This window comes from Mirounga leonina, unplaced genomic scaffold, assembly GCF_011800145.1.
Source record: "Mirounga leonina isolate KUSES-001 unplaced genomic scaffold, KU_Mleo_1.0 Mir_165, whole genome shotgun sequence".
Lineage (NCBI taxonomy): Eukaryota > Metazoa > Chordata > Mammalia > Carnivora > Phocidae > Mirounga > Mirounga leonina.
The window spans coordinates 17,129,126-17,144,969 of NW_023270415.1; the positions used below are offsets into that span (position 1 = coordinate 17,129,126).

Consider the following 15,844-nt stretch of genomic DNA (forward strand, 5'->3'; position numbering starts at 1 on the left):
TTCAGTAGAAAATCAAAGTGGAAAAATTGATCTGTAGGAGTTACGGGGAGATGCAATAACTTCTTTTTTTAAAATTGCAGTTGCTGTTCAATATTCATTAATTCTCAGTTCATTTTGGCAAGAAGGTATTTTAAAGTAATCTGTTCAAGCATGATTTATAGTTAAGTTGATCTCTTAATCCAAATTGTCATATTATCTTGTTCCAGTTCTGGATATTGAAGCGTAAATGTTCATGGGATTTGAACTTTGGCTTACTTGAATGGTAACATTTTAAGACAAACCTATAATCATTTAATACTTTTGGATCCTGAGATGTGTAGAATTTTAGGTGGGAAAATATTCTCTACTAAAGTGACCACAAGGGGGCACTTGGCCAGCTCAGTTGGAAGAGCATGCAACTCTTGAACTTGGGGTCATGAGTTCGCGCCCCCTGTTGGATATAGAGATTACTTAAATAAAAAATAAAATGACCACTAATTCTTGAATAAGCAGTATTATAACATTTTTTGTTGAGTCACACTAAAGATTCTGGTATCCAAAATTTATTTGCTGTTACAATACAGACTTCAAGAAATTCCTGTGCGCATACATAATAGGAAAACAGACCATCATTCTCACTTCCATCCCCAGATATGAAAATATTCTTCTTTTGGGTTCATTTTATTAAAGCAAAGTACATGCATGCTTTCTCTTGTCAACGTCAATGTCTTATTAAAATTACTTTCTTTATAGGTTATTAGAGCACATGCATCTAATCTGTAACTTATATAACATGTAATCTTTCAAAGAACATATTAATGTATGTAATCAGAATATAGGTACTGTTCCTTAGAGAAGTTTTTACCATTGTTTAGTCTTCACGTGCTTTTAAAGAAATTTCATCACCTGTTTCTTCCCAGTGTGGAGGTAAGAAAGGGAGTGGTAATTAAAGCTTTGTAAGCCAAACCTATTTCTCTATCCCACAGATACTCTAAATTAAATAAAATTAATAAAGTTAGTATTTTTAAAGTTTCTTGCTAGCTAAGCTAAGGCTAGGGAACAACTGGGACATTTATTCTCCAAATACTTTTGTTTAACAATATTACAGGTAAAAAGTTTACACGCATCTTCCATGTATGTATGTTAAATTAACAGAGCATAAGCAAAATTAGATATGAAAAACATCTGAATTCCATGAATACCAAAAGCTAAAGGTCCAAGAATTCCTTCATTTAGAACACAAGGTAGAATGAAGAATTAGAACAGTTCTCAAGCAAAAATAAAATACCAATATCCAGTTAAAGGAAAATTAAAATAGAATTTAATGGTGGTTTTATAATAGTTAGGATTAGGTTTGAGTACATGTAACAAGAGAAGCCCCAAATAATGGCGGCTTCTACAGATGGAAGTTTATTTCTCTCAAATCAAAAACATCCAGAGTAGATAGTCTGAAGCTGACAGTGGCCCTACAGTGTCCACAGGGACTCAGACAGGCTCTCTGCCAACCTGAGCATTGGCTTCTACGTCCAGGTTAGCCGTTGGCTGGCTGGGACTCTCAAGTCCAGTCATCACCTTGTACTCAAAGACTCAGGAGGAAGGAATGGGGTGGAGCTATAGGTGAAAGGACTCATGGAGTCCTCTCCTATCAACATCTACCTACATTTTGTTAGCCAGAACTCAGTCACATGACCACATGAAACTGTGAGGGAAACCAGGATATGTTCATTAACTTGATTGTGGTGATTATTTCAAAATGTGTACTCAGATCATCATGCTGTACACCTTAAATCCAACTGTCAGTTTTACCTCAATAAAGCTGGAAGAACAAAGGCCTTAAAGGCCCAGAAAACCTAATTGTAGAAAATAGGAGGAAACACCTAAGCATATTTATAAATTGATGGTTGAAAAGAAATCTGAATTTTATTCTCAGCCTCAAAAGACATATTTGGAACAGTGGAGCAGTGCATATTAAAAAACTTCTTTAAACCCAAGTGAAAATGAGACTGTGTATGTAGTTACTGCATGGTTTCAGTTGATTCTTGTCCCTCCTTTTCAGTTTCTTGTGCTGTATTTGGGACATACTGTTACACTACATCTTGAAATTTGTTGTATTCTATCAAATGTGGAAAACACTGACTTTGAAATGCAGAAGCCAAGATCCCAGCAAAAGGTTATTGTATTACTCATTTGATTTTTGTTGTCAAATGTAACTGGTAATACTAGTTTACCATTTTTAAGAGCATTACAGTTTCTTCACCTTAGTTCAAACCCATTCAAAACATGAATTAGCAAAAACATTGTTGGAATCTGTGATGCCTCCTGACAGTGTGGGTTTGTGCATATTATATAGAGATTAAGAAGAATGATGGCAATAAGAAACCTGGCTTGGTATGTGTCTACATCAGGTTGATGAGTACTTTGTTGTTTTGAAACTTACAGGAGGGGATTTATGTAAGGTCAGTCTGAAAAGTATCTCTCAGATACCATGTTCTGATTAATTGATAATGATGATTTTTGTATTTTCTTACAAACCCTGTGATATAGCTGTCCTTTCTTTCTTGCAGGACAGAGGTCAGATCAAGGCAATCCCTTCAGGATGACCTTCCTTTCTTGGAGAAGCCACCAAGCAGGCAGTTTTCCTTACCAAACCTGTCTCCAGAAAATCCTCAACAGAAGAGAGCACTAGCAAATGAGGAAGCCCTGCAGAAGATCTGTGCCCTTGAAAATGAACTTGCTGCTCTCAGAGCTCAGATTGCCAAAATTGTGACCCTGCAAGAACAGCAAAATCTCATTGCAGGTCTGTAAATCCTACATTTGTTTTAACCAGTGAACTGGAAATTAGGAGAAGGCCACTAATTTTAAAATGTATTAGCAAGTAACAGCCATGGGGTTGTTGGAAAACCAAAGGTCAGTCATCTCCACGGTTCAGTCCTGGACCCGGTCAAGTTTAAGTGGTTTTTGTTGGTTTTGAACAATTTTGATGCAATGATGCTATGAGAGAGGATAAGTTTAGAAAAATACTGAAATTCGTACAGTTGAATTGCTGCTCGTGTGAATGCACTGGGAAACTTTGTGATAATGGCACCAATTTTCTCAGCCGTGGAGTAATTTCAAAACAGCCTTTGCAGGGTTGAGTGCTCTTTACTTACCTGCATGTCCTAAGGCAAGTCCTTGGCCTTTCTCCCTCCCTCTCCTGCTCTAAAATGGGCTAAGAGTACCTATTTGGTGGGGTTGTTGTAGTAAATGTGGAAATTATATACAATGCCTTTAGCACATAGTAGCTACTTAATAGTCATTTGTCTTCCTCTTGACCGGAGTAGAAACTGAATTCAGGTCCTGTGACTCCTGGTCTAATACTGTTGGCTTTTATTTGTGTGTATTATTACTTTGAAGAAACCATAGCCTTGAAATCCTAGCCCATTAACCTGTTGGCAAGTAGTAGTTGTTTTTCCTAGTGGTGTTCCTGAGTCCTGGCTAGACTCAGAATTAGCCATCTCTAAAAGTTAAAGTATAAGGACAATTACTGCCTCTGAGCCACTTGTGCTCCTGGAGTTTAATGTAATCCAACATGGAAACCTCATCCAGCCTGTGTACTGCCAAGATGGACAGAGGGCGAATGCACTCTGGGGCACTGAGTGCTTGAGAAGTAACCGGTTACTTACATGAAATTTGCATGTAACTTTTTTAAAACCAGAAGTCCTGCTTTTAACTTTTAAATTGCATTTCTCTTTTGCTTTACCTCCCTCTTCTGGCAGACTATGAAAACTGCTGTAAATAGGCAGTTTGGAGATTTATGTTATTTTAGATGTTCTATTTATACTCGAAATCCCTTGAGGAGTAAATTTTGCATTGAGCTCCCCCTAATCAATACAATTCAACCAGTGAACAACTCTGTCCTCTAGTTATGCATAAAGATGAATTTTTACATCCTTATTTTGTAACCACTTTAACTCTTACCTTACTGTTTGAAAAGTAACACTTTTTCTTCTTTCAGAAATTTGTTGAATAATAAGTCTTAAAACTTTTAATGCTCAGTAAGTCTTATATGTAAATATTCTTAAAATGAACCACAAATTTATCAGTTTTTTTCAAATATAGTTCTGAATTGTCAAACTGTATATTGAAGATGTTTATACAGTGCACTTTTATATTTTATCTAAAAGTAGTTACAGAGTATGCAGCGGTCAGACTGGAACACTTGAGATCACAAAAACACCCCTGTTAAATGGAACTTTTCCATCTGGAGAGTTTGGGATTAGATTAGATTTTTTTTAAGCATATTGATTTCAGGTATACAAAAGTCCTTAACACAATTTTGCTGTTAAAAGTATTTTATTTGCCTGTTACCATCAAGATTAAATTGATTTTTCCTTATTTCTGTAGGTGACTTAGATCCTACCACATCTGTTACTACACCACCATCCTCTGTCCCACCACCGCCCCCGCCTCCCCCACCCCTTCCCCCATCAGGGCTCCACCAAAGTGTATCATCAGCTGTTGACCTGATAAAAGAGCGAAGAGAGAAAAAAACCTGGTCTGGGAAGACTCCCGTTAAGAGCAGTCCAAAGAAACCCGATATGCCAAATATGCTAGAGATCCTTAAAGATATGAACAGTGTAAAACTTCGGTCAGTAAAAAGGTGAGGATACGTTTACCTTCTCTCACACTTCCTTTATTTGTTACATCTTGTAAAACAGAAGTACTAGACTTCTTGAGAACTTTCTTTTATAACCTGATTACCATGAATAGTTCTAGTTTTTAGTTTAAAAAAAAGGCCCGGTATCTCCGAATATAACTAAGAAATTAGCAAACATCTCCAGGTTACTTTTTAGTTTTTCCCCCATTGCTTTTTTTTTTTTTTTTAAGATTTTATTTATTTATTTATTAGAGAGAGAGAGTGAGAAACAGCATGAGAGGGGAGAGGGTCAGAGGGAGAAGCAGACTCCCTGCTGAGCAGGGAGCCCGATGTGGGACTCGATCCCGGGACTCCAGGATCATGACGTGAGCCGAAGGCAGTCGCTTAACCAACTGAGCCACCCAGGCGCCCTTCCCCCATTGCATTTAAAGTTCTTTTATGTAAAGTCTTTGTTATCGTCCAGTCGTTTAAAGCTGTGTTGTATACCTACTATGGTCATCACTAGGCTTTGGGAGAATGGAACTGTAATTGCCCTGAAGGAGAGCATAATCCGTGCTCGGGAGTTGAATTGAGTATCTTTGTGTTCCTTTATTGAGCCTTAAATCTAGGGTTTCTATCTCACTTCTCTCGGTGTTTGTCAGTAACATGCTAGAGACGTGCCATCAAGGCACACAACGTACTTCTCTGCGGGATGCCAGCATATTGAAATGTCCCCTTGGTTTCTGTTCACTTCCTTAAGGTCAGAACAGGATATAAAGCCCAAGCCAGTGGATGCTACTGATCCTGCTGCCCTCATAGCAGAGGCTCTGAAAAAGAAATTTGCTTATCGATATCGAAGCGATAGTCAAGGTGAGGTTGAAAAAGGAATTCCAAAACCTGCATCAGAGGCCACCTCAGAAACAGTGTTGGTGAGTATTAGGTCACACTTCTTCCCTTGTACGACATTTACTCCATTGCTGAGCACCTGTATTTTGTGACATTTAGCTGTGCCCTCGGCAAGATTGAGAAGGATGTGCTACGGGATTTAGCCCATCCCCACAAATAGATTATTTATAGAAGAGCATAAAAAAGGAACCAAAAGCCAACTCCTGGTTTCACTACTTAGCATCTCCAGTGTTAAATTTTTCCATGCTGTGCTTTATTTATATGTAAGCAAAATGAAGCGAAATTCATTATAATAAAATTTGTATCTTAGGACAGTATGTATGTTGTGATAGAGAATTCAAAGTAAAGATCATTTTCCCTTAGGGTGTCCTGTGAAAGTTGTCTGAAGAGGGTGAGATTTGACCTGGGCCTTACAGGATGGGTTTCATGTCAGATTGAGCAGATTTCAGGGAAACTCAGATATTAATTTATACATTCCCTTTACTGTCATGTGGAATATGTGCTTATCCATTCCAGAGAGGCAGATATCTTAGAAATTCTAGCATCTTTGAAACTCCTTAGACATTGAAAAAAGGAAACCTTGTACTTCATTCTTTTACTCAGAGAAGTAAAATTGGACTAAAGCTTATGGTCTTGCTAAGATGATTATAGTTTTCTAAGAAGTAATTTGGTTACCTCTTTACCTTTCATTCTGTTAATGTGTCATGTTCAGTTCATGAAGGTTTTAATATTATCTAGCTGCTTGGTTTTTCATGCAGAACCTACCCAGACCTTTGATCCATGATTAGGAGGGGAATGTATCATTACTGTTACCTGAACCAATATCTTTATTTATACTTTTTGTTTCTTTTCTAGTTTGGGCCACACATGTTGAAGTCTACAGGAAAAATGAAGGCTTTAATTGAAAATGTTTCAACTTCCTAATAGACAGCAGAGAAAAACTATCCTTGTTCCAGTTGTTGGTTTGTTAGGGCTGTTTGACGAGTAGAAAGCAACACTATTTAGTAAATACCTGAATTTAGTATTCAGTGGTCTCCTTTAAGTCTAATTAGATTCAGCAATAACAAAAGCACTCTAAGTTTGTGGGTTTTTTTTTTTTTAAATGAGATTAGTTCTGAAGTTCAGACATAACGTGTTTTTAATGTATAGTCAGGATGTTTTAGGTTTCTAGTCTTAAACAATTATATAGATTTCAGAAGAAAGGACATTTGTAGATGAGTTTTTAATTAACACTAATTTATCTGTGCAAATATTTTATATGTATATATTTGCATATAAAATAGTATGTAAAATTTAATAATGATGTCAGTGAGGGTACTGTTACATCATTAGTTGTCATTGATCATTTACTACTCAATGATGGAACACAGGTTGTTGGAGTGAAATATTTAGGATTGGGACCTTTTTGCCTTGAATAGGACCTTAGATTCTCTCATTTCTTTGGAGATGGGGTTCAAGTAGGAACCAGATAATGTTCACTGCTGAAAATTCCATAATGCTTTCGTTTAAAGGGAAGTGAAAGATTATGAAAGCTGCTTTCACTTTAGTGCTGTCCAGTGCTGAGAAAGAAAATGTAGTTTTCATATAATGAGAAATCAAATTATTGAATTAAATCTTAACAGGTGAAAACAAAGAATGTACCATCTTTTTTCCAGTTGAGTAAATGGCATCATAAAGATGACTTGTTGCTAAGTTAATAATAATGGAAAGGGCAGTATAATGGAGTTTTAAGATTTTTAATATTGGTCAAATATAGTAGCTTTATAATGAAACCTTGAATAGGCGAAAGAATTTCTGTAAGTTTATCATTGGTCAGAGTGCTGTTCTTTTGAATTACATTATGCAGCAAACTTTAGGTGCTATTAGAAAGTGGAGAACAGCCTTTCTCTTTGAGGGCTTCTGAGGAATTGCTGTAAGTGATCATTTTTGAGTGCTTGATAAATCTTTATGGTTCTCTCTATTTCTGTTAAACTCAGCTATAGTTAATGCCAGAATCTCCTACCGTGAAAAAATATTTGGATTTATTTAAATCTAGTAAAAAGTGGCGATAGGAAGAGTAGACATTTACTTTTAAGTTATTGAAAATATGTGCAATGTTCTCAATATTAGCAAATGTTTTTCAGCTTAAATTTGAACTGTTATTTTACATATGTTGATTACATTGTTTCACAAATTCTGCCTTTAAAAAAAATTCAGAAAATTTGCCTGAATTACATATTTTGACCTCCTAAGATTTTATATTTGTATCAGTATTGAATTTTGGCCACTGCTCCAATTGAAGGAAGTTACTGTTTTGAAATAAACTTAAAATGTTTTCCTTGGACCAGGCCTAAATATTATTTTTTTAATGGGTAAGATTCTCTTATATCGTACATGCAGATTTTTTAGAATTTGCTTTTTGCATTCTTAAGGTGGAAATCTGTTGCCACTTATTCACGTCTGTTTCTCCCACTCAACACAATGCCTGAAGTGAAAGATGATAAAAATAGTTAAACTTTACATTTTATAGCTGAGGCTCAGAAAGTTAACTAGTATGTTTTGTCTCCTACGATTGGACTAGTCCAGAGACTTACTATATATACGTACTGACTAGAGGTCAGAGAGCACCGGACTTGGGAGTTATACAAGTCATACTGTTTTCAAAATGGGAATAATGCTCAGCTCAACCAATTGTTTGAGGATTAAATAACAAGTTTGAATGTATTCTAATTACTACTTACATGATTTTATATTAGGTCACTGTAGTTTCCAGTAGACGGATTTCTGCTAGGTGTCATCCTATATATTGCTTGCACAGGCTTGGGATGGAGCAGAACAGTCCTGGGCCCTTCTGTACAAGAATCCTGTTTTCTTGATATATTAAATTCCTGAGTCTGTGTCTCACTGGTGAAGAAGAGAACGTGAGGTAACAACTTCTCCAAAGTTAGAAGTTTTCTCTGGGGGATAAAATCGGGCAGACAGAAGTAAACTTTTGGGAGGTAGTCCAGGACAGAGGTGTAGGGAGCTGCTAAACTCAAATCTACATATAAAGCAATTGCTCTTGAAGAACTCTTGAAGAACTGAGGGCTGACTGAACAGCTTCTGTACAACAAAAGAGAGAGGGACCACACAGAGAAAGGCAGGCGAGAAACAGTAATGACAGGAACCCCACCACCAATGCAGCAAACTACGTAAGGACGGATAGCCTGGAGGAGCCTGTGTGCAGACTTGTCCACCCTGGGGCACAGCAGAAAAACTGGTTTAAGGGGCAATTAGCCTATGAGTGAAGGAGATCCCTTTACTAACCGCAGTGTCAGACGAATGGTGGAGAAACTGCTGGGACTCAGGTGGAAAGCACTGCTGATTACCATTGTCTATGTTCCCCCTCCATCTTGATAGTGCAGACTGGAGCAGAGTCCGTGGGGCCACCCCAGTGAGCCTCAGGCCCCCACCAGCTCTAGCCATTCCCCTCCAAAGGTGGCCCTAGCATAGTGTGCATAGGATACCCCTGGCCTATGCCTGCTCCCATTTCAGCTCACCATCCAAAGCTGTCAGGCACCCGCAGTCTACATGGGGCATTCCTTCACAGGGCCACTCCTTCAAGACTGGGAGAGGTAGCTGTTGCCTATTTTACAGAAACAAAAGAAAGAAAGGCAAACAAGAAGAATATGTTGCAAACAAAAGAATAGGACAAAACCTCAGAAAAAGAACTAAACTAAATGGAGATAAGCATGCTACCTGTAAAGAGTTCAAAGTAATGACCATAAATACATTCATTAGCCTTGAGAGAAGAGTGGATTAACTCAGGGAGAACTTCAGCAAAAGGAGAGAAAATAGAATCAATTAGAGATGAATAAATGAAAAATACACTAGGTGGAATTAACAGCAGATTAGAGGATGCAAAAGAAAGGATCAGCAGTCTGGAGGAGTAAAGAATCCAAGCCAAACGGGGAAGAAAAATGAAGTGAGGCTCGGTTAAGGAACCACTGGGAGGACAGAGTGTACTAACATGCACATTATAAGGGGTCCCAGAAGGAGAAGAGAGAAAGGAAGCTAATTTACTTGAAGAACCAATAGCTGAAAACATTGATTGATAATCTGGGTAAGGGAAACAGATACCCAGGAAACAGCCTGCAACGAGAGCCACACCAAGATGTATTATAATTAAAATGGCAAAAGGTAAAGAGAAAATCTTAAAGGCAGCAAGAGAAAAGGAAAGTCACATACATGGGAAACCCCCATAAGACTATCAGTTGATTTTCCAGCAGATATTGGGCTGGCAGAAAGGAGTGGCTGGATATACTTGAAATGCCGAAAGGGAAAAACTTAAAACTATGAATACTTTATCCTGCAAGGGTAACATTCAGAATTAAAGATAGTTTCCCAGACAAGTAAAAGCATAAGGTGCATCACCAGTAAACCAGCCTTACAAGAAATTTTAACCGTCTTCTTTAAGTGGAAAAGTCCATAACTGGAAATAATATATGAAAGGAAAAAGTCATTGATAAAGGAAATATATAGTAAAGGCAGTGAAGCAGATACCTAAAAAGTTAGTATGAACAAAACTAGTAAAATCAACTGTAACTACAATAAACAGTAATTTAAGGGATACACAAAAATGTCAGATGTCAAAAACATAAAATGTGGGGGTAGGGAGTAAAAATTAGTGCTTTTCAGATGTGTTTGAAATTAATTATCATCTTAAAATAGACTAGTATGTATATAGGTCAAGATATAGAAACTTCATGGTAACCACAAACCAAACCTACACCAGACGCACAAAAAAGAGAAAGGAACCCAAACATAACAGAAAATGGTCAAACCAAAAGGGAAGAGACCAAGAGAAGAAAGGAACAGAACTACAAAACCAGAAACAATGAACAAGGCAATAAGTACATATTATTCATCAATAATTACGTTAAATGCCATGAACTTAAAACCTAAAACAGTAAGAATGCTAATTTCTTTGGTGTCTAGAAGTTGCATCCCAGAATCTCTTAAATTCCGTTAGGAAGTAGTTTTGAAAGATGAAAAGCATGGAGGATACTCTATCCTCCAAACACACGGTATTTTCCAAAACAATGTCGGCCTTCACTGGGAGTGCATTAGATTTTTGACTAAAATGAGGTTCACTTGTTATCAGTTTGTTCATTTGACCCATTGACTGTTAGCAAAAAATGTAGCTAATATATTATTAATAAATGTTGCATTTGATTTGGGGAAAAAAATGAACTCAATGCTTCAATCAAAAGACATAGGGAGGGGGTGGGGTGGCTGAATGGATTCTATATGCTGCCTTACAAGAGACTCATTTGAGTTCTAAAGATGCATCTATTGGAAGTGAAGGGATGAAGAAAGTTACTCCATGCAAATAGAAACAGTAAGAAAGCTGGTGTAACAATACACATATCACACAAAACAGACAAAGACTGGGCACATGTGGGTGGCTCAGTTTAAGTGTTTGACTCTTGATTTTGACTCTGGTCATGATGTTGGGGTCCTGAGATGGAGCCCTGCATTGGGCTCCATGCTCAGCATGGAGTCAGCTTCTCCCTCTCCCTCTGCTCATCCCCCTATTCATGCCTGCTCTCTCAAATAAATAAAATCTTTAAAAAAACAAAATAGACCAAGACTGTAACAAAAGACAAGGGCATTACACAATGATAAAAGGGTTGATCCAAGAAGAGGATCTAACATTTGTAAATATCTATGCAGCCAACATAGGAGCATGTAAATACATAAAGCAAAATATTAACATATACAGACATAAAGTGACAGTAATACTTTAATAGTAGGAGCCATTTAATACCCTGCGTACTTCAATGGATAGATCATCCAGAGAGAGAATAAGGAAACATTGGCCTTAAATGACATATTAGACCAGATGGACTTGATACATACAAAACATTCCATTCCTCCAAGCTACAGAACACAGATTCTTTTCAAGTGTAAACAACATTCTCCAGGAGAGATCACATTAGGCCACAAAACAAGTTTCAATAAATTCAAGAAGATTGAAATATTCAGCATCTCTTTTCTGACCACAACAGTATGAAACTAGAAAGAAATCAGTTACAAGAAGTGGTAAAAACACAAAACACATGAAGACTAAACATGTTATTAAACAATAAGTCAATGAAGAAATCAAAGAGAAAAAAACACTTTGAGACAAAACTGAAACAACTTTACAAAAGCCATAGAATGCAGCAAAAAGCAGTTCACAAGGGGGAAGTTCATGGCAAAAGCAGCTTACCTCAAGAAAAAAATCCCAAATAAACAACCTAACTTTATATCCAAAGTTAGCAGAAGGAAGGAAATAATAAAGACTACAGGGGCCAGCATTGCCCTGATACTGAAAGACAAACCATACAAAGAGAAAATTACAGGTCAATATCCCCAATGCACATAGATGCAAAAATCGTCAACAAAGTATTAGCAAACAGAATTTAGCATGTTAAAAGGGTCATACACCACAATCAAATGGGATTTATTCCAGGGATGCAAGGATGGTTTGATACCTGCAAATCAAGGTGACATACCACATTAATAAAACGATAAAAATTATATGATTATCTCAACAGATGCAGAAAAAAAACGTGACAAAATTTGATACCCATTTATGATAAAAACAAAGTGGGCGTAGAAGGAACATATCTGAACATAATAAAGGCCACGTATGACAAACCCACAGATAACCTCATCCTCAATGTTGAAAGGTTGAAAGCTTTCCCCCTAAGATTAAGACAGGGATGCCCACTCTCACCACTTTTATTCAACATAGTATTGGGAAGTGTAGCTAAAGCAATTAGGAAGGAAAAAGAAAAGGCATCCAAATAGGAAAAGTAGTAAAACTCACTATTTGCAGTTGACATACTATACATAAAAAACCCTAAAGGCTCCACAAAACACTATCATAACTATAAATGAATTCAGTTAAGAAGTTGTAGACAGGGGCGCCTGGGTGGCTCAGTTGGTTAAGCATCCAACTCTTGATTTCAGCTCAGATCACGATCTCAGGTTTGTGGGACTGAGCCCCGCATCAGGCTCCACACTCAGCGGGGAGCCTGCTTGAGATTCTCTCCCTCTCCTTCTGTCCCTCCCCGCTAAATAAGTCTTAAAAAAAAAAAACTGTATACAAAATTAACATATAGAAATCAGTTGTAGTTCTATACACTAATAAGGAGCTATTAGGAAAAAAGTTGAGAAAATAATCCCATCTATAATTGCATCAAAAAGAAGAAAATACCGGGGAATAAATTTAAGGAAGTGACAACTATGCTGTGAAAACTATAAGACACTGATGAAAGAAACTGAAGATGACAAATACCATGCTCGTGGAAGAACTGATATTGTTAAAACGCTCACACTACCCAAAGCAATCTATAGATTCAATGCAATCCCTAACAAAATACCAACTGCATTTTTTTTTTGTTTTTTTTTTACAGAACTAGAATAAATCATCCTAAGATTTGTATGGAATCACAAAAGACCCTCCAATAGCCAAAGCAATCTTGAGAAACAAGAAAGCTGGAGGCACTGTGCTGATTTCAAAACTTACTATAAAACTCTAGTAATTAAAACAGTATGATACTGGCATAAAAACAGACATATAGATTAATGGAACAGAATAAAGAGCCCAGGAATGAATCCAGGCATATATGCTCAATTAATCTATGACAAAGGAGCCAAGGATGTACAATATCTCAATAAATGGTATTGGGAAAACTGGATCACTATCTTACACTGTATACAAAAATAAATTCAAATGGATTAAAGACTTGAATATGAGACCTAAAACCATAACCTCCTAGAAGAAACGATAGGCAGTAAGGTCTTTGACACTGGTCTTAGAAATAGGTTTTTGGACCACTCTCCTCAGGCAAGGGCAATAAAAGCTAAAATAACAAGCAGGATCATATCAAACTACAAGTTTTGCACAGCAAAGGAAACCCATCAACAAAATGAAAAGGCAACCCACTTAGTGGGAGATGATACTTGCACATCATACATCTGATAAGGGGTTAATATCCAAAATGTATGAAGAACTTACACAACTTGTATCAAAAAAAAACAACCCAATTAAAAAAATGGGCAGAGGACTTGGATATTTTTCCAAAGACGACATACAGATGGCCAAGAGGATGCTCACTGTCATCAAATTGAAACCACAGTATCACTTCATACCTGTCAGATTGACTATCATCAACAAGTGTTGGTGAAGATGTGGAGAATGTATACTAGAATCAAATTTGAAGGCTAGATGATTTTACCAGTCATGGATGTTAAAAAAATTCAAGAATTACTAGAAATGGTGTCATTTTCATCATTCACCAAACTAAATCATTCTCCTAAACCACACCCCAGTATTTTGCACAGAAACTGCCATATTATAGAATGCTTTTCACACATCGTTTTGTTACCCAAACATTTTGAGAACAGAGACCAGGGTTTTGTAATTTTTAATACCTTTATTACATCCATTGCAGTGCTCTCTGCATACAACAGGAACCCAGATGTTGCTGACCACATGACTCAGCACAGACAGACCAGTTTCGATATAACCTCTCAATGTTAGACTGATGGCTAAAGAGGAAACACATTAATACCAAATTAGTTTGTTCAACGAAACATTTATTGATGGCCCAATTTACACTAGCCCTGTGCTAAGCACGAGAGGCTAGAAGGTGGATGACACCTGCTCTGTGCTCCCTGTCCGTTCACCTCCAAGTAGTGGTCACTCCACCTACAGACCATGGGCCCTTGGGGGCCTTCCAAAAGACACAGGTTGTCTGTGGATCCTTAGTAAGCAAGGAATGGCTCAGACGAACTCTTGCACGTTTATTTAAAAAACATTAGTGAATGCGTATTAGCTGTCTTTCATTGTATATTTTGTCAAGCAGGAGATACTGACTGGGAGAGGATTTTATATTTATACATTAAAAAAAGTTCACATGAAAACACTGTAAACCTCTGGTGTGAAAGTTTGAGAGCTTTAAGAAAACTGAAAGCTTTAAGAGCCAGGAAAGCATGTGGAAAAAGAAACCATTATAGGAATCTTCAAAGAACAACTAGCACCTCTAACCTGTACCTCAGGCACAAATGTATTTCCCAGGTTTAAAAGGACATAAAATATTTGCTGCTTTTATACAGAGAGGATCATTATAAACCATCACATTTACAGAATACAAATAATGACCAAGTACCAGAGGTTTTGTTTTGTTTTTTTCATTAAGCTAAGGCTTGTGCCAAAATTTTCTCTCCAAGGACCTTTAGCCCCAGGGCAGAGGAGATGCCCCCCGCACTACTGAAGTGTTGGGCCTAGAGCCCCAAAAGGCTGCTACATGCTCAACAATTCTTTGAAGTCTCCCATTTTAAAAATTCATGTGAATTTTAATTCTGTCCCATAACATTTACTTATATTAAGTGTAATCTTCTAAATTATTGAACAACAGTTTCCTCAAATTTCTTCTAGAAAATCAATGTTCAAGGAATATAGGTTATATTTAAGAACAGGACTGTAGACTGTGACCTCCACGTGTAAGTAACAAAACATAATTTCTTAGTGGGTTTATTATGTGTAGGCAGGAAATGGGAGCAACACTGAGGTGTCTCTCTCAAGAATGGAAATAAGAAGATAACCCTTTGACTATCAAACAGTAAGAAACACATAATGGATCAGAGCAGAAGCAATCACACGCAGGCAGATGGAGCCGAGGCAGGCTCAACTGAGACAAAGCTGAAGGTATTGACAGATCTACTGGATGTGCCAACCAGAGGCTGATGTGGAGAAGCAACTACTGGCAGAGAATCTCTAGCATCATCCAAGGGAAGAGCGTACCCTGGTCCACAAACATGAGTATCAGCAAGTATATCCCCATAGGGAGATGGATGCATGAGGCAACTTGCTTCCCTTGCTCAGAATCCATGCTCACCAAGTAACCGCTGATCATAATTTGACTTCCCAAGAAGATTTGCCTAAAGGGAGAGAATGATTGATAGTTATATTTCCATTGTAAATTAAAAAAAAAAAAAAAACTAACATTTTAAAAAAATACCAGTTACTGTGAGCTTGGTTAATGTGAGTTTCCTATGAGATAGTTCCACTTTCCATGTGCTGACATACTAGATCTGTAAAGATCTCTTCAGACTCTAGATGCATCAGATTTGCCAGGATGGTGCCACCAAAGTGGCCACTGACCTTCCCCAGGTACAGTCCACTCGACTACCATCAGACTTCTGTACCCGAGCTGTCCAGTATGGTAGCCACTAGCCACACGTGGGTATCGAGCACTTGAACTGTGGCTAGTCTGAACCAAGATGTGCTGTAAGTGTAAAATACACACCAGATTTCAAAGACTGTACCCC

General features: G+C 37.4%; 1 protein-coding gene across 1 annotated transcript in view; it reads left to right on the forward strand.

The window, feature by feature from the left end:
- Positions 1-7,823, forward strand: part of MTFR1 (mitochondrial fission regulator 1) — a 65,488-nt gene extending 57,665 nt beyond the window's left edge. Inside the window, exons 5-8 of the mRNA XM_035011246.1 lie at positions 2,544-2,776; positions 4,363-4,618; positions 5,355-5,523; positions 6,356-7,823. Of these exons, the coding sequence (XP_034867137.1) occupies positions 2,544-2,776; positions 4,363-4,618; positions 5,355-5,523; positions 6,356-6,424 (727 nt within the window). The 3' untranslated portion in view covers positions 6,425-7,823. The remainder of the gene's footprint in view (positions 1-2,543; positions 2,777-4,362; positions 4,619-5,354; positions 5,524-6,355) is intronic.
- Positions 7,824-15,844: the final 8,021 nt, after the last annotated feature.